At 37.3% G+C, this 18,610-nt stretch overlaps 2 protein-coding genes across 3 annotated transcripts; one reads left to right on the forward strand and one right to left on the reverse strand.

Moving 5' to 3' along the window:
• Nucleotides 1-165: 165 nt before the first annotated feature.
• Nucleotides 166-9,230, forward strand: LOC103454700 (alpha-L-arabinofuranosidase 1-like). Of its 2 annotated transcripts, XM_070811525.1 has the most exons (19): nucleotides 166-508; nucleotides 794-1,000; nucleotides 1,091-1,145; nucleotides 2,129-2,340; nucleotides 2,720-2,841; nucleotides 2,945-3,098; nucleotides 3,639-3,708; nucleotides 4,862-5,007; nucleotides 5,103-5,148; nucleotides 5,216-5,268; nucleotides 6,330-6,474; nucleotides 6,670-6,788; nucleotides 6,924-6,995; nucleotides 7,077-7,180; nucleotides 7,767-7,823; nucleotides 7,963-8,161; nucleotides 8,558-8,704; nucleotides 8,823-8,977; nucleotides 9,012-9,223. In XM_070811525.1, exons 2-18 carry the CDS (start codon nucleotides 827-829, stop codon nucleotides 8,973-8,975), a joined length of 2,028 nt encoding a protein of 675 aa, XP_070667626.1. In that variant the 5' UTR covers nucleotides 166-508; nucleotides 794-826; the 3' UTR covers nucleotides 8,976-8,977; nucleotides 9,012-9,223. The 2 variants fall into 2 exon arrangements, with proteins under 2 accessions (XP_070667626.1, NP_001281050.1); NM_001294121.1 differs by having other exon boundaries at nucleotides 352-508; nucleotides 8,823-9,230.
• Nucleotides 9,153-17,730, reverse strand: LOC103454699 (aladin). Its single transcript, XM_008394297.4, has 14 exons — nucleotides 17,535-17,730; nucleotides 17,374-17,429; nucleotides 17,111-17,269; nucleotides 15,561-15,675; nucleotides 15,372-15,471; nucleotides 15,085-15,264; nucleotides 14,706-14,764; nucleotides 12,292-12,379; nucleotides 12,116-12,191; nucleotides 11,630-11,729; nucleotides 10,545-10,596; nucleotides 9,713-9,850; nucleotides 9,526-9,613; nucleotides 9,153-9,375 (listed from the first exon to the last, which is right to left on the reverse strand). Exons 1-14 carry the CDS (start codon nucleotides 17,590-17,592, stop codon nucleotides 9,313-9,315), a joined length of 1,332 nt encoding a protein of 443 aa, XP_008392519.1. The 5' UTR covers nucleotides 17,593-17,730; the 3' UTR covers nucleotides 9,153-9,312.
• Nucleotides 17,731-18,610: the final 880 nt, after the last annotated feature.

Genomic DNA, 18,610 nt, shown 5'->3' on the forward strand with positions numbered 1-18,610 from the left:
TAAATTATTAAAAGAGCTATATTTAACCTCATCGGTTGGGTTGGAAATGGTATATAAGTATGGCATGACACTAGTTATTAAAAATAATTTTTTTACAGTTCTATAATTCTGAACGGAGTTATATTAGAGATAAAGACACATGAATGGAGCCACAAAAGATTTTTCTTAAACAAAGCAAAATGGTTTGGTATCGGTTTTGCTTGCAATCCATTCCACTGAGCGAGCGAGCCCAATGAGTGCGCCACGGCTAGCTAGCTTCATTGCTTGCTTGGTGCATTGGCTTACGTGAAAGCAAGGCAAATCCCGGATGCTACTCTATATATATACACACATATATCTATAGGCTGTAGCACCAGATAGGGATACAGATACAGAATCATCGAGTCAACTCACTCTCCCTCTTGCCTCTTGGAAATATCGATTTTATAAACTAATCTTTCTTACTTTGATTGGAGTTGGAGACTTGGAGTCTTGGAGACCAAACAACCAAAAACCACCATCTTTCTGGGTATTCTGCTGGGTTTTTATTTATATATTTTTTTATTTTTTTATATGTAATTTGTAAATTCAGTAAATAGTAGCTTCAGTTGAATGAATTAATGGTTGGTGGAAGAAGTAATTCCTGTTAATTGTCTTATTTTGATTGAGCTTCTGTGTATAGTATAGCTGCCTTAATTATATCTAATCTAATCTAATTACCTGAAACACCATTTTGCACTTTGTGTTTGTTCTTTCTGTTTGGTTAATTGGTAAGAATGTAACTAAATTATGTCGGAAATCGATACTTTATTAGGCTGTAGGCAGTAGTGGGTGTGCGAAGGGATCAATGGGTTCTTGCAAGTCCCCTCACGTTGTTCTTCTGCTACATGTCTTGCTTTGCTCTGTCTATCGTTGCTTTGCCATTGGAGTCGATGCAAACCAGACAGCAAACCTGCTTATCGATGCTTCTCAAGCATCCGCACGCCCAATATCTGACACGCTGTTTGGAATTTTCTTTGAGGTTGCGTTACTCATCTTTGGTTTCAGTTCCAATTACTTGAATTTCAGAATTGTGCAGAATTATCAGCTTTCTGAAAATTGTTCACTGCAGGAGATTAACCATGCTGGTGCTGGCGGGGTGTGGGCTGAGCTTGTAAGCAACAGAGGTTACTTCCAAACTCTCTGAACTCCAGCTAATAAAATAAGTGAAATTATAGCAAATGCAGGAAAATGTTTTCTCCACAAACTGTCCAGCAATATCAGATGTTTATCTTTGTGTTGCTAAGTAATGAATGTAGACCATTGATTAGGTTAATTGCAGCATGAACGTGTGATTCAAATTGTCTGGTGACACAAGCACTTCTTTCGCTAGCAAGAGAACATTACCAAACTATTTATAGTCAGCTTCTTTAAAGGGATCCCACCATTGCAGGATGTCTCACAGCATAATTGGAATGCTGTGAGAGAAATGAGTCCTCTTTGATTGTGTAGGACCGTTTGATTGTGTCAATGGAAATGAGTCCTCTTTGGTTTCCGTTGAAAAAATCAAAGAGGACTCATTTCCATTGACACGATCAAACGGTCCTACACAATCAAAGAGGACTCATTTCCAGTCTGAAAAGAAAAGGGATCGCATGTGGTCCCATCCGATCCTTCTTTCTATTGAGTTGTCTTACTTGGTTTTATATGTTTCTATCAGGTCACGCTTCAATGTGCAAATAGAGATGGACTAGGCTGTACTTCACCAAAATAAATTTTCTTGATGCAAAACCATTGTATTTTGAGTTAACAAGTGTTCTACCGCTTGTGCAAGTGTGGTTGGTGGACGACAATCAAGAAATTTTCTCCTTTTTGTATGACACCTATTTCCTTCTTTACCTATCTGACTCTCTGCATTGAATACTACCACCAGATCCCTCTTTTTTTCAACCCTTCGATTTTTTCCCCTGCCTTGTCAGTTTTAAGTTTGTTTGAGATGTCGGAATGAGTTTGGATTATTCAGTATGAGGTTACCGAGTTTTTGTTGGAAATTCTGCATTCACATACAGAGAGAAGAAATATTTTGTATCAAAGATTATAATGAGCTATCCTGCTTTGTTATGTTAACTGTATGCTTAAAGCTGGGCTTCTCAATAATTTTCTCCCACAGGTTTTGAAGCTGGGGGCCCTAACACTCCTTCTAACATTGATCCTTGGGCGATAATTGGCAATGAGTCCTCTTTGATTGTGTCAACGGACCGTTCATCATGCTTTGACCGCAATAAGGTTGCACTCCGAATGGAGGTGCTATGTGACACCCAAGGCGCCAATAGCTGCCCTGCTGGGGGTGTTGGAATTTATAACCCTGGGTTCTGGGGCATGGTATGAACTTTTACACCTAATCTGAATGGGTTCAGTTTTCCACCTAGTGCTTTAGTTCTCCCATTTACAAGTTGGGAAAAGTTTCCCCTTTGTCCATTTGCGAGGGTTTTTTTGGGCAGTAATGTTATTCGCTGTAATGCCTAACCTTCACAACTTACATGCACACATATGGAAATGTTCTCTTGACAGACTGGCTAGCAACCTAAGCTGTGAACTTGACCATTCATCAAATTGATTTTGCCAGAATTTGTGGTCCAGATTCATGGTTTAGCAACACGACCATTTTTATCGCAAGATAATACACACACACAACTACAACTACTGCATATTTTCCTTTTTGCTCTTTTGTACGGTCTTTTTATTTATGTTTTTTGTTCAGAATATAGAAAAAGGGAAGACATACAATGCTGTTCTTTATGTTCGTTCATCTGGATCAATCAATGTATCCGTATCACTGACAGGCTCAGATGGGTTGCAGAAACTTGCTGCTGCGAACATTATGTATGCACCTCTCTTCTCAGATATTTTGCAATCAACAGTTTCTTACTAAATTTTTTTTATTCTGCATTTAAGATTCATATTTCCATTTTCGTTGCCTATGCAGTGCTTCTGGTTCTGAAGTTTCAAACTGGACAAAATTCGAGGTTCAGTTGAAAGCCCAAGGAACAAATCCTAACTCAAGACTGCAATTGACAACAACCAGTAAAGGGGTGATATGGTTTGATCAAGTGTCAGCCATTCCCTTGGATACATATAAGGTACCCTTTTTTTTCCCCTTGTTTTCCAAGGTCATTACAAATTACAAATATAAGGTTTTCTCCTGTGATTCTACGGTAGAGATAACTTCATTTCTTTCCAACTGAGATTGTTGTGTTCCATAGTTCACCTCTTTATTCATTGTCCGGTTGCTTGGGTGTTATGGATAAAGTTGTGTGAGGAAGGAAAAGAATGCACTCTTGAGGCATTTTTTTTTTCTTGGTGTTTTATAATTGGAAAGCTGTGGTAATCTAATCTAGTTGTTGTGGCTTGACCTTGTATCCTTTGTTTTCATACCTTGTCTATGTTATTTTGTGCTTTTTTATTAGTAAAATTACGTTCTTATAAATAAATGGAATTGTTATTGCCACTCCAAACTTTCTATGTTTAAAATAATCCTAAATGGTTTAACTTAGATTTTACTCTTCTTCCTTTCCTTTTTTTTTTTTTTTTTTTTGAAATTGGTCATGCTAACTTGTAAAGAACTTATTGATATCCTTATACAACTTATTACTCATTATGAATCTATTATTTTGGCCTAGGGACATGGATTTCGGAAGGACCTTGTCCAAATGTTGGCTGATTTAAAACCTCGGTTTTTCAGATTTCCAGGTAAATCTGGATTTACAACTTGATACTTGACTGCTGCTAAACTTGAGCTCTTCATATGTAATTCTCACTTAAAATATATGGGAGCTGAAATATGCAAGCCGTAGTGGGGACACCTTGCCTAAACTGTTGATATATGATTTAGTAGTGAATTTTCAAGGTTGGAAAGTATTAATGATCTTACAGAAATATATTGTTGATGAAGAAATAAACACTGTTTATATTAGCTTTATTGCTTGCAAATTAGTTACAATCATACTAAGAGGGCGGTATTTTCTATGAATAATGTGAAGAAAACATCTATGCTATGGCAGGTCAATTGATGAACTGTATGTACATATGTATTTTTGTGTGTGTGATCACAAAGTTACGATACAACACTTGCCAAACTTAAAAGCTCATGAAGGATGATTACTTATCAAACGGAAGTTTATTATTTCCAATCCTGACGTTTATGTATGTATATTATGAGTTCAAACTGTTTTTTATACTCCCTAATGTACCCTCAAAGTAAATTAGGCTCCAAAATTGATGGAAGATTCTAGGTTTGACATTTTCGTTGCCGAGGTTCATGTTTTTCATATGTTTTAACTATATTATCACATAAGGCATCTATGATGGTTCATTTTCTTTCATATTTGCATTTGGTTACATGCTCTTTAGTGACACCTATCCATTATGCTTAATTTTCTCAATCCTCTTAGCAATGAACACTTCACAGAGCAAAGTTTAGCAAAATATTTAATAAATTAAAAAAATCTTTGTTTTTTTCAAAAACAATAAGGAGATCTTTATAAAACAAGCTCAAATAGAAGTAATCTTGTCCTTCTTTGCCTGCTATCAATTTTTTTCTGCAGATATAAAATTACATTCACCGTTTTCTTTGAACTTCTAATTTTTTTCGATTTTGAACATGATATTTTTTTTTTCTTATTCCGGAACCTTAATGCTTGGTGTCATATTTTTTTTTTCCTTATTCCGGAACCTTAATGCTTGGTGTCCTGACCTCTTGACAAAGATAATCTGGGGAAGCTTAATTAAATTCCAAACAGTGCTAAGAATCCTTGATTTTTCTGTAAATAGATAAGTCTTATATATCCACTAGTTCCTTAGAATTCAACCTAATACAGTTGGCTTTTATATTTGTGTTGGTTAGGTGGCTGTTTCGTTGAAGGTGAATGGTTACGCAATGCATTTCGTTGGAAAGAAACAATTGGACCCTGGGAAGAGAGACCTGGACACTTTGGTGATGTTTGGATGTACTGGACTGACGATGGACTTGGTTATTTTGAGTTTCTCCAAGTAGGTATCTTGTTGTTGTTGTGGAATGATCGGGGTTCCCAGTTAATGCTGCTACTCAATGTAACAATTAGTAAAGAAAACTTTTGTTTCTGCAGCTATCAGAGGACCTTGGCTCATTGCCAATATGGGTGTTCAATAACGGTACACATTTCATAAACGCTTTATATCATCACATATGTATGTCATTATTAACTTTCTCAATTTGTAGGAATCAGTCACAATGATCAAGTTGATACTTCCAGTGTCTTACCATTTGTACAGGTATGCCTGAACAGCTGCCCATTTCTCTGTAACTAATGAGTAATTGGCTCACTGTTACCAAAATTGATATATCATCACATTAAGGGGTGGTTTGGGAGTGAGGTGCTTAAAAAAAAGCACCCATGAAAAAAAGCTGTGAGGGTTTTAGGTGTTTGGTAAACTAAAAAAAAATGGCTTATTTTGGAAGCTGCTGTGAGAATAAGCTGAAATCAAAGGAAAAAGCTAAAGCTGCTATTTGCAGCTTTGGAAAACTGGATTTTTTTCAAAGCACACGGAGCTGCAGTGCTCCTTTAATGAAAAGACCCACTATCAGACTACTTTTTTTTCCAAAAGCACTTTTACAAAAAAGTTTACCAAACACTCTGCTAATTTATTTTACAACCGCTTATTCTCACAGCAGCTTTTTTTTCAAAGCACAGCAATACCAAACCAGCCCTAACTACTTTATCTATGTTATATCTTCTCAATTGAAGTGAATATATGCCGATGACACAGTTTTTCAAATTAAGTTTAAGCCTTGAAAATGAACGACTTCGCTTTATGTGCTTTGGTATAAGACACATAAGATTTGCCAAATATGATATGAAGATATCAAATTTAGTCGTTTTTTTTTCGGTTTTCAAGTGACTTCACTGTTCTCAAAGCCCAACTTCATTATTCACATAGGAGGATGTACACCACTTAAAATGTATTGTCTCTTCAGAAGCCAAGTAGGGTTGCTTTGGCAAGAGTAGGGCAGAGCTTCGAGCCCCATATTGCCACTCAAGGAGTACATCAAACATTGTGACAAACTGCAGTACAAAGCATGTGGTGCATTGTTTGTTACTAGGAATCTCTGCAATATGCTCTAACTTCTCAATGATTTTATTATAAATATCAGTTGTATATATCTGTTGAATGCTGGTTTAGTGCATAAACGAGAAGAACCACACACAAAATAAATGTTTTTGTGTCAATATCAGATAACTATTGTTATTCAATTCTCAGTCTTGTTATTTATGCATTGTATGTGCTGATAGATCTCAAATTTATGGATTACCTTTCACATTTCTTGTTTACAGGAAGCTCTCGATGGTATAGAATTTGCTAGAGGCAGTCCTAATTCCACATGGGGTTCTCTTCGTGCTGCAATGGGACACCCAGAACCCTTTGACTTGAGATATGTTGCTATAGGGAATGAGGATTGTGGAAAAAAGAACTACCGAGGTTTGTATGTTTTGTAGTTCATGCTTCTTGTTGAGATGGAACTGATTGATTATTATCAGTGTTTTAAAAGACTCGCCTCGGGGCACGCCTAGGCGGCCTTGGAGGCGGGGCTGCAGCATTTTTGTCTCTGTTTTGTGGGAGCCTGTTTTGTGCAGCATTGTCAAGACTTATGCTTTCCCTCTTTCTCTTGACCAGGAAATTACCTTAAGTTCTATAGTGCTATAAGAAACGCCTATCCTGACATCAAAATGATTTCAAACTGCGACGGTTCTTCTCGTCAGTTGGATCATCCAGCTGATATGTATGATTTTCATGTAAATATCATAACACCGCTACTTGTATTCCAGTTGACAATAATCTTCTTTACGATTCGACGTATGGGGCCATTGAAGATTTGGCTACATGGATAACATTTGCGATAGTCCTCTTACCTTCTGTTTTTTGCTTAGATCTATACATCTGCCAGCAACTTGTTTTCTATGGCCAATCATTTTGATCACACGTCACGTAACGGCCCCAAGGTAGTTCATTAGCTTTTGTATGATTTAATCTGCTCTAAGTTCCTACCTGTTTTTCCATTCTTAGTATTCAATATGATCCAGGCTTTTGTGAGCGAGTATGCCGTGACTGGAAAAGATGCTGGGAGAGGAAGTCTTCTAGCAGCATTAGCTGAAGCTGGATTTCTTATTGGACTGGAGAAAAACAGGTCTGTTGTGCATATGTTCTACAAAACATTAAAGATCGGACTTCTTTATATCTATTTGCAAGTACGGTATTTCTTCTTGAAAAAGTGTATATCGTTCCTGCATTTCTGCATGTCACAACCACGTAGTTTGTTACTAGATCTCCTTGCGTAAGACCAGCTGCACATGTTTTCTTTGCATTCGAAACTTTCTGGTATTTCCCAACCCAATCCAATAGAAATAGTACTGAACTGACTAAGAGATGGAAAGTCCTTGGAGGTGGTCTGGGAATCTGATAAATAAAGATGGTATTCATGAAAGAGTTCTCAGTGGCATGGATAATTGAATAAATTTAAAGTTGGAGGATGCCCCGATATACCTGTAGCATAGGATTTCACCGTGATACTACTAAAATATGTAGAAATCACAGTTTCCCATCATAATTTCACTGTAATTCTTTATAACTCCTTCCCTAACCGTTTTTATATGTACACCGGGATTCTGGGGTTGTCTCATCTTTACATCTAATTTTAGCAAAAGTATATATCTGTAATTGTTAAAATGGCAGCTATTGAGTACTTATTTTTGTCTGTTTACATACGAATGCAGTGATATTGTTGAGATGGCAAGCTATGCACCACTCTTTGTCAATACCCATGACAGGCGGTATACTTTTCCTCTCGTTCCTTTTGTATAATGTAACATTGTAACTTTTATGTATTACGGTGGATTGATGCTGTTTTCGAAAGAGGATCGGATCAATGCTGTTTATTATTACTAAAATTGAAACTTTTCTTTCATCAAGGTGGAATCCGGATGCAATTGTCTTCGACTCCTCACAGCTCTATGGGACTCCTAGCTACTGGGTGCAATGTCTGTTCAACGAATCTAGTGGAGCAACTCTTTACAACTCAACACTCCAAATGAATTCTTCTACTTCACTTCTTGCATCTGCAATTTCGTGGCAAAATTCAGAAAACGAGAATACTTACCTGAGAATAAAGGTATTACTTTTTTATGCTTAATTGAGTTTGTAGCTTATAACATGTCGATACCATTAAAGTGTTTGTAGCCATCTAATATTAACGTACTTGGAATGCCTAGAACGGAAACAAACAAGCTCGTTTATCACATTGCTCTTAAACTCGTATGTTGTTTGTTGCTTCAGAATAGCGTATGTTATTCTTTGTCTGGAGTATTCTACTCTTTATTTTCGTTATAAATACGTATCTTGTCTATTTTTTCTTCATTTCTGCTCAGCTTTGGAATTCCGTACATATCTTGACTGAAGCAACTAAATGTTAACCGCTTCATCTATCACCGAGTTAAAATACGGTTTCTACCACTATGATCGTATTCTGTTACGTTTTATTACTCTGATGATTATTGCCCTTGTCCAGGTTGTGAATTTGGGAACCTACACAGTGAATCTGAAGGTTTTTGTGGATGGGTTGGAGCCAAATTCCGTTAGTCTGTCTGGGTCAACAAAAACTGTGCTTACATCAAACAACCAGATGGACGAGAATTCGTTTAACGAGCCAAAGAAGGTAACCGAATCGACCTTTGTAACGTTACTATTTTCGTCTTTCATATCCTTGTGTTGCCTGCATGTGAGGATGAGAAATCGACGATGATATGATTTTAATTGGCCGTACTTGAATGCAGGTGATACCCAAACGGAGCCTGCTAGAGTCCGCGGGTGAGGAGATGGAGGTTGTAATCTCTCCGCGTTCATTCACCTCCATTGATTTGTTAATGGAATCGAGCGATGTCATCAGGACTACTGGAGCTGATTCTGTCTCTGTATCTTCTATTTAAACTCCATTGATTTGTTAATGGAATCGAGCGATGTCATCCATTGATTTGTTAATGGAATCGAGCGATGTCATCAGGACTACCGGAGCTGATTCTGTCTCTGTATCTTCTATTTTAAACATCGAATGGCATGTAGTATGTGGTCAGTCGAGTGACTCAAGTAACTTCACAGTCCCAGTGTAATCAAATGCAAACTAATCCAATGTAATTATATGAAATAATCCAACTACAACGGTTTATCTTTGTTGGAACCGCTAATCACACCTTACAGTAGTCAACTCGACAAATAAGCTATGAAAATGCGGTCGCTGGAAAATCCGGTGTTTGTAGCAGTAACAAACTAGGGAAGAAGATGCGAACGAAATATGAGAGGGTAGGTGCAGCAAAATCCACTACTCCAACACTAGAAAAGTAAAGCACTAGTTAGTCTAAACTTGCATCATTTTATTTTCAAGAAAACCAATACAAATACGCTCCGACAGATGGGAATCATGAACAAGAGTTCCAAGTACATGAGATGGGGCAAAGCACACTACATTTAACTAGGACTTACCACAAAAAGCAATGGTCCCTGTTTAAACTTGTCATGAAATGAAAATGCCACAGGTTTTGGATCGTCACCGGGTCCTCTAATAAACCCACTGAATTTATATCATGGTAAATCGTTAGTAACAATTCAGCATTCGGCTAATGTTTTAAAAGAAAAGAAAAAAAAAATAATTGTTAAATAATCAACTCACATCAATGTTGCAGATATTAGAGGAGTCCTCCTAACGTCGTAAATGGCAATAAGACCCCTGTATAAGTCACCGCCGTCTTTAAAAGATAAAGCCAATCGCTCTCCTGAAGCATCCCAAGCTATCTTCTCAATGCCTTGACTGAAGGAGACAACAACAACATATCAGGACTGTCTTGGACAAACATTACAATGCCTACCCCGAGGTTTACTGATATGCAACTATAACGTGAAATAATAAACTTTAAAGCTTTTCTGCAATTATCAGTTTGAGGACTGGTTAGTCAGATCAATATTCCATCCTCATGAAGAATGTTTAATCTCGTCCTAACTGAAACAGAAACAGAAAGAGCAGGCAGGAACATAATATGGTAGAAAGAAGAGTGGAAGGATGAAAACGATTGCAAACTGGAACCTTAAATCTATTCGTTTACATATCGAGCAATATGAATAGCGTATATCAATATGCTGGGTGAGGGATGGTAAATGTGATGGGTGAATTGACAAAGTAAGATTTAATGCAGTAAGCATTATAAGCACTCCGAAACAGACTCTAGAAAACCCAACTTCACCTCTGACTACCTAATAAAGGCTGCTGGCTACTAGACAGTTCATAAATTAAGAAAGTTAACATGGATACCATAAAAATAATGAAAAATAATAATAAAATTAACTAGATTCCGACATCCAACTTGTCAAGAAATAATGCCATATAAAATTGTCTTTAACAATGAACTCGTAAAGAAAGCCTATTAAATGAGATGTAGCCGATCAAACAATCATAGAGCAATCAGAATAGTGAAAAATAGAAACAATAAAAATGATTTAATGTCGACCTATTTGTTAAGGACATCATCTCTGGTAGTTCAACAGGTAATAAGTGCGCATCTGCAAAATTCAAACATCAATTTACCAGCAAGATTCAGGATAGCGTGTAAAAAACTGTCATCTGTCATGACACTATTGACATTTGTTTCAAAATCAATTTTCACTAGTTCTATTTCCCCTTGACAACCATCACATTACCAATCTGTCAAAAAGAACAGAGTCTGTACATGAAAATGCTTCTTTAAAAGATAACAGTCAGTATTAGCGCCGAAGGAGTACGCTGCTCACACCAAGCAAGGAAATGTATTCAGAGAATTTTAATTCTTTTGAAATAAAGAAATCTTCGACTGAGGGATATCGCGGTGCAGATTGTGCAGGTTCTCCAACAAAGAACATCACAACTGCCTACACACTAAAGTGGCATCAGAAAAGGTTTTGACTCATTTATCCCCACTGAAAAATATTTAGCTGACGTCTTCACTAAGGCATATCAAAAGACTTTTATTCTACTTGCACCAAGCTGAGAGTCAAGTTCTATACTCATACTTCCGAAGTGTCGTTACTGCATGAAATTATAATTAAATTACTTGATTTAACCTCCTGATTTCTTAAGTTAACAGACTTTGTAATTGCTTATTAGCTTAATTTAGGGGTTGAATTCTACAGCAGATTTTCATGGAGATTTGATTCTATATTTTTTTAAAAGCTCGTGAATTCCATTCCTTTTGCAATACAATAAATATATTGTTCTCCCTTTCTGAAGTTTTCCTTTTCATAATCATAGATCTTAATGACAAATGCAATATTCAATCTTTGCATATCTTAATAACACTAGACGATACCAAGTACTAACTCAAGTCAAGTAGATATCAGCTTAATATCAAAAGCTTCCTCCAAAGCATTAAACTATTGTTGCTAAGCTTTTTCTCACATTTCATCTTCTATATCCAGTTTTACTTTCTTTCCGAGATTTCTATTTCTAGTTTCCACTAGAAATAGGAGAACCTTAACTTATTATGCAAGACAATAAATAGAGATAATAAGGCACTAGATGTCAATAACTAAAACATAGCTTTTATGTAAGGTTGCATACCAAGTGATGGAGGCTTTGATGCAAAGTGAATGGAACCCAATGTTGAAGATTTAGAGAAAGCGAGAAGTATCATACACCCATCAGGATCCCATGATGCTCCCTAGTATAACACGACACAATGAGTATAAGTATAAATAAAAAAATAAAACTTCAACCATTATAGTACTTTCTGCTGCCTTTAAATGAGCTTCATGAGTGAGTAATTAGTCATATGAGAGAGAGAGAGAGGTGTAAAATGTTTAGACCAACATAGTACTAAAATTCAAAACTCTTGCAAGGAATTTGAAGTGGCCGCTTTAATATTTCTATGCAACACAAAGTGGACAAAAAACCAGAGCAAAGAAAATACAGAATAATGGCCCATAGGCTGACACCTCAATCATCAAAATGTTTTCATAGCAGTATGAGGTCATCTATTTAGAAAATAAAGACAAAAAATTGTGTGCAACAAGAAGTTAGTTAGACTTAGATGTCAATTTTGCTTACCTTGACGAAGCCGCTAGTTGAAGACCATGGTTCAGATGTCCATGTGTTTGTCTCCCAAAGATAAAATGTTCCATCACTGAAAAGAACAGAAGGATCATCTTGTTCATCCTAAACTGGTCCCATTTTCAACTAAGATTATGAAAATGAAAGTGCAAATAATCAAATCATGACATTACAATTTTGCTGAAAAAAAGTAATCCCCAGTTGGTGACCACTTCAGCATTGATATGCCACCTAGTCCTCGTCTAATAGGAGTACCAAGCCCTGAGAAAACATTTAAGCAAATGAAATCATAAGTTTCAAAATAAGATTTTACTTTTTCTGCTTCAAGAAATAAAACCATCTCAAAAATAATAGATCCTGGATCCCGGATAGAGTGGTTTGGGGATGAGGCGCTGGGACAGATCCGTATTTATTCACTCAATATCAATAATGCTAGTCTGCTCAAGTACAAGCAGCTTTTAGAAAGTACTTCCTGTAATGTTTTGTAAAAGTACCAAAAACACAGCAAAAGCACAAGAAAAAGAACCTAGGCAAACCACCAAAATAATATATTTCTTTTTTAAAAGAAAAGTAAAAGAAAAGCACATGCCAGCTGTTAAAAGCAGTATCAAATGAGGTCTTTGCCTTTTCACTGTTTTTGCCCAATTTTCTGAGTATCTACCAAACAATTTATTGAAAAGGATTCATTACCAGTTTACTAACCAATGTCAGTTCTCCATCAGTATGTGCAACTTTTTATGATTAAGTCACAAATACTTGAGGTTCAAGTTGAGCAAAACGTAGATCAGATCAAGTTAGTTTGAAAGAAAAACAAAATCAATAAATTAGCTACAATGTGTCACTTTACAGTGACATGCATGTTTTAACATGAATGTGTGTAACATATACATAATATATATATGTGTGTGTGTGTGTGTGTGTGTGTGTGTGTGTATCACAGTCTTTAAGGGAAGAAATCCCCTTTTTTTATCAAAAAATAGGGATTAGTTGTGGGGCGCACGCCACATCGAACTTCAATGATCCGAACCGTCTATTTTTCAAGTTGCACCTTAAAGATATCCTTGCAAAATATTAACCAAATCGGAAATATTTGTGGCATCTAATTGAGTTCAAAGAAATTGACGAACACTGTGTTCTTATAAACATTGAAATTTCATCATGACAATAAATAGGCAAATGATTTCGGATTGAAATGAATTTTTGCAAGGATGATCTATGAATCAAGACTTACAAAATAGACAGTTCGGATCGTTGAAATTCGATGTGGAGTGAGTCCCATAACTAGTCAGAAAATGAGGATCCCTTCCCTTAAAGGGCCTGGACAAAAAGAAAAGCCAGCAGAGAAACAATGGAACTAAGATTATCCCGGTGCAGAAACAAACAGATAGCTGAGAAAGATCAACCCCGGAACTCTTTGGATAGAGAGGCCCATAGCACGGACCAAAAACTGAACTTTTTCTTTAAAGCTCCTTAGCACCTACGCTGACCTAATCTTTTAAGACCCTTATATTTCTCTCCATCAAACCACCCAAATCATAGCAAAAATCAAACAGCCCCATATGATTTTGGCTTTCTTACCTCCCAAAACAACTTAGGATTTCACAAAGAAAGGAAAACCAACCACTTAGGATGACCCAACTTATTTGCATCTCCCTGAACAGCTTATGCCACATACAATGTCAAGGGGCAATGCTAGAAAGTATGATCAACCAATTCCATATTCTTCTTACACATAACACACCAATTGGGGACAAACAAGAATTTGGCCTTCTTCTTTGGACCACGTGACAAGTATTCACCTTACCATCAGACACAAGCCAAGACAGAATCATCACCCAGGAAAGAGCTCTAGATTTCCAGATCAAACCTTAGGGGTGAAATGAAGGCGCTGAGCCTGAATTACAAAGGTAGGAGAAATAAGACTTACTGGGAATCTAGACGCCACTTTCTTAAATCAATCCTTGAGAGTGAATGGCAACATTTTCAGGACCACCCAATAAAGAAGATGACTCTTCCACCTAGGCCTCATTCAACTTTTCCTTAAACCAAAATTCCAGTTCCTCAAACCACTAGAACAGTCGAGGATGCTATAAATGGCTTTAATTCGGAAACCTGGACACATTGTAAAGACTGAGGAAAAAACATTCAGAGAACTTTTCCCTACCCACGCATCTTCCCAAAACTTATTTCTTCCTCTGTTTCCCACAACAAACTGAAAGCAGCTTAAGAAAGGAGCATGCCTGTGGGAAATGTCTTTCCATGGGTTACAACTAAAGCCATGCACCATAGTTGCACCACTTTAACATGAATACTTGTTGAAGTTTCAATCCAATAAACGGACATAGATGGAGGAAGGTCAAAGGAGTATTTATCATTAATAATTCTAACATGGTTGTGGTAATGTAGGAACTAACGTGCTAAAGCTGATTACTGAAACATTAAATAATACAGAAAAGCACAGATAACAATTTCATGTAATAGCCAACAAAGTCATTTAGAAAGCTGGAGAACATGTTGTAAGGTGAGCATTCAAAACATAACCCATAATGAAGGTTAGTAGCAACCAAAGCAAGTGATATATGAATACCTTGAGAAACATCCCATATGGTAAATGATGAGCTCTCATGAGAACCAGATGCCAAATATGTAAGTACACGTCAAGGAAATCCCATACGACTGAACAAAAGTAAGTGTGAAATTAATCTGAAAATAAAGGCTCTTCTTCAATACAAATAAAACGGGGCATTTTTTCCTGCTTGAGAATATCCATGTATAAAAAATGATTGATTCCACAACATACTATAGAGAAAGTGAATGCAATAGTAAAACAGAAACATAAAGTTTTCTCAAAATTTTTTATTAAGTGCATATAGATGACAGTGATAAATTGCAAGAAGGCCTCCATATTCATGTAGTCTCATAAGTTTAACCATAATGGAAAACCAGAATAGAGATTGTTTGGATATCTTCCATCAGGACTCCATGACAATGCACTAATCTGTTCCTCGTTATGACTTCGAAGAAAATCCACCAAAGTATATCGAATTCCAGAACCTCTAGAGAGAGCTCCCAGGAAGGAAGAAGAACCAGATCTGATAGATGCTGCAGTTCCTGGGAAAGAAGCAGCCCAAATGCAAATTCCACCTCTGAAATCAAGCACATACAGTGAGAGAAATTCAGCTTTACAATTTATAGCCTATCAAAATAAATAAATGTAGAAATAGATCTTGAGCAGCAAAATTAAGTTACGTGCTTGCATGCTACGGCAAGTTGTCTCCCACCGTTTGGCCTCCACTCAAGTATTTTGACCTCTCTTTGGGACTCATTGGCCAAAATGCATAGCTCCTTCCCTTCTGTTAAAGTATAAATTGCATTGGCAAGGCAACAACTAGCAGAGAAAGAACTTAAATAATTGAAAGCAGTAACTAGTTAAGCATCTTACCGAAATCCTCGAAATCCCAAACTGTAACTTGATTTGGGCCAGATATAACCGCTACAGCAAGTTTATGTTGGTGCCAGCTCACTCCTTGAAGATCAACTTCTGGTAATAAGCTTACCTGCAAGTTCAGTAAGGATGTTTAAGAAGCCTTTCACCACTTTATCATTTACAAGTCATTATGAACTTGCTTCATAACTGTTGTCTCCCTTTTTTTTTAGAAGAAACGATAGAATTTTATTAAAATAATAGAAGGAATTACAACAAGTGGATAAGAAATCCACCAACTAGAAAACTAGGTAAGACCTTTCAAGTAGTAGTACTTTACTAGTAGCTAAAATGAACCAAATTCATTTTACGGCTGCTAACACATATCCATGACTATATGAGAACGAGAATAATCCTACCCCATAGTCCCTCTACTTCCACTCCCTTATAATCCTAAAAAAGTATGCTCCAACCAAATGTTCCAAAAGAACTGCCAACACCAAACAGCCCCACAAAGCTTTAGCTTTCTTCCCCTTTCCTAAAGCTTCAAACTTGGTGGTTAGAAGCTCAAAACATCCCTTTGGAATAACCCAACTGGCTCTAACTTCCTTGAACAATGGAGAAAAACATGATTAACACTCTCCTCCTCTGACTTACACAAACTGCACCACTGAGGAGAAATCAAATAAAAGGCCTTCGTTTTTGAACTTGATCACAGCTGTTGACCCTACCAATTTCCAAATCTGAGAATAGGGTGGAAAATGTTGCACAGTTCCATTGTTGCACAAGGAGCTATAGGATTTGCAAGTGAACAATCCTGACCCGTCTAGTTTCCACCACCTATTATCTGCTCTTGATTGAATCAAACGAACATCTTCCAACTTCTCTAATAACCCAGCCGGCTAACTCCAGCTCCTCCAACCGTTGTCTCTCATATGAAGCTTATTGCTATCTAAGACATACTAAGAAGAAGTTTAGCTAGCAGAGCTAATCAAAGGTTAAAGTCATGTCTTTGGCCCATGCTACAAGCTTTCTAATACCAATAACATACTGTATTGGTGGTTGTGGCCCCAACTCTACAAATTCATGATACTGTTAGGACAAGGAATTTCAACATTTACTTATCCAGTTTCTGGATAATTAGAGTCAACTTGTAATTCAATGGTCACATCTCCTTTCAATGAATTTTGAGGGCCACGTCTTGACACCAGTGAACACATAGGCAACAACAACAACAACAACAAAGCCTTTTCCCACTAAGTGGGGTCGGCTAAGTGAACACATAGGCAGCGGCACAAAAAGAAATTCCACTTTAAAGAATATTGGATGCGATGTAACAGCAGCAGATGAGCCATCCTACAAATGGGTTAGCATTATTGCTACTACACTCAGATTATTTGTTAGTCTTGCCCAATAATTCTCATGTTCAAGATGATATGTGTACTCTTAGTTAGATAACGCCTAACACAATTCCCACGGTAATCACTCACCCAAAAGGAACAGACACTAATTCAACAACCATTAATGCAAATTGGGTAATTAGTAATTGTAAAGAAAATATTACGTACATAATTAGGACGGAAGAGAGGTGTGAGGTTAAGAATCTCCTGCAAATTTTGTAGAATTCCCTTGGTTGGAGTTGTTACAACTTGCTGGGGGTCCTGGTCAGGACTCGGTGGCCGCACCAGCTGATCCGATTGAAGCAGAACTGGGCTGAATACCATTCCCTACAAACCCAGAAACTCCAATGTGACATCAATGGCCAATGTATACGACCCACCCAACATTAATCAATTAGATACATATGGACAGAATTTGAAGGATTACTGACAATAATATTTCCATAAGTGTCCTTGGCTACATCGTCCGAGAGGCTCTCAGCAGTGACTGCAGATACATACAAATCAATATCAGTATGTGTATAAAATTACACGTGTGTGTGTGTGTAGAGAGAGAGAGAGAGAGAGAGAGAGAGAGAGAGATGGTACTGACTGAGGTCGCGATTGATTTCGCAAATGGTGACAGAACCGGGATGAGGAAAGGAAGGCATTCCTGGAGCTGGAGATAAGCAGTAGAGGTAGGGTTTTGCTTCGCGGTGGTGTCGGAAGATTCTACCCTTTTCCCTCTTTTCCAAAATACAAAATCTTCGGCGCGTAGGCGGCTTTTACAATTTAATTCATGTACAGGCATCTGCCCTTCAGCTAAATCCACCTTGTGTAGTTGGATAAATTTTTTACTGTAGCGTAAACCCGGTCGGTATGATTAAGAGCAACTCCACCCATGGAGCCCTTCCCCCAGGCAATCCACTATTGAATCCACCCTATTGAACAGTAACTGCCTTTAATGAATAGTAACTGACATTAATGAACAGTAATTGTCATTTGCATCTCCACCCTTGGAGCCCTCCCCCCTGGCAATAGGCAATAAAATATTAGTTTTTTTTGTTTGTTTAAATAATACAAAATAAAATTATTTGTAATTTCGGATAAGATTTTTAAATCCTTCTCGTTGTGCCACGTGTCATTTTATCTAAAAATAATATTTTTAATTCTTTTGCCAAGAAAGTAATGATGAAAACAAAAAATGATTTTTTTTTTCTTCCTGTAATCCAACATCTATCATAGAAAAGGTGAAAATAATGCATATGTATATCAAGTGTCAGTTGGAGAAGTATGCCTTGGCCAAGTGTCAAGCTTTTTTCAAAAAGGGCCGGACGCAGCCTGACACAAAAACAATTAAAAAAAAAGACCGGACCAACCCTTGCGTCAGCCTGACGCCTCCCCACTCGGGCAGCAGGCCTGTCAATTTCCCACGGGCCTGCAACTCGGGCTCCCACCCTCACTCGGGCCCTTCAACGCTGGACCTCCTCCCACCAGCCCTCAGGCCCTTTCTTGAAGCCTGTCCCCCGAGCAAACTCCATGGGTGGAGTTGCTCTAAGAGGTTGTTACAGATTGCCAATACATCCCAATAATTGGGCATTTAATTCCCACGTTTTTCTTTGCTATTATTGGTCTTATATATTCATCACCATATTCAGTTTCCACTTTTTATTTTTTGTCTACATCAGC

Source organism: Malus domestica, chromosome 14 (assembly GCF_042453785.1).
Source record: "Malus domestica chromosome 14, GDT2T_hap1".
NCBI lineage: Eukaryota > Viridiplantae > Streptophyta > Magnoliopsida > Rosales > Rosaceae > Malus > Malus domestica.

Coding starts and splice junctions, on each gene's coding strand:
- LOC103454700 (XM_070811525.1), top strand. CDS start 827: ATGGGTTCTTGCAAGTCCCCTCACGTTGTTCTTCTGCTACATGTCTTG. Junction 1,146..2,128: donor TGAGCTTGTAAGCAACAGAG/GTTACTTCCAAA, acceptor TTTCTCCCACAG/GTTTTGAAGCTGGGGGCCCT. Junction 6,789..6,923: donor CTGATATGTATGATTTTCAT/GTAAATATCATA, acceptor TTTTTTGCTTAG/ATCTATACATCTGCCAGCAA.
- LOC103454699 (XM_008394297.4), bottom strand. CDS start 17,592: ATGCCTTCCTTTCCTCATCCCGGTTCTGTCACCATTTGCGAAATCAAT. Junction 14,765..15,084: donor TCATGGAGTCCTGATGGAAG/ATATCCAAACAA, acceptor ACGTGTACTTAC/ATATTTGGCATCTGGTTCTC. Junction 12,192..12,291: donor TACTTTTTTTCAGCAAAATT/GTAATGTCATGA, acceptor TGTTCTTTTCAG/TGATGGAACATTTTATCTTT.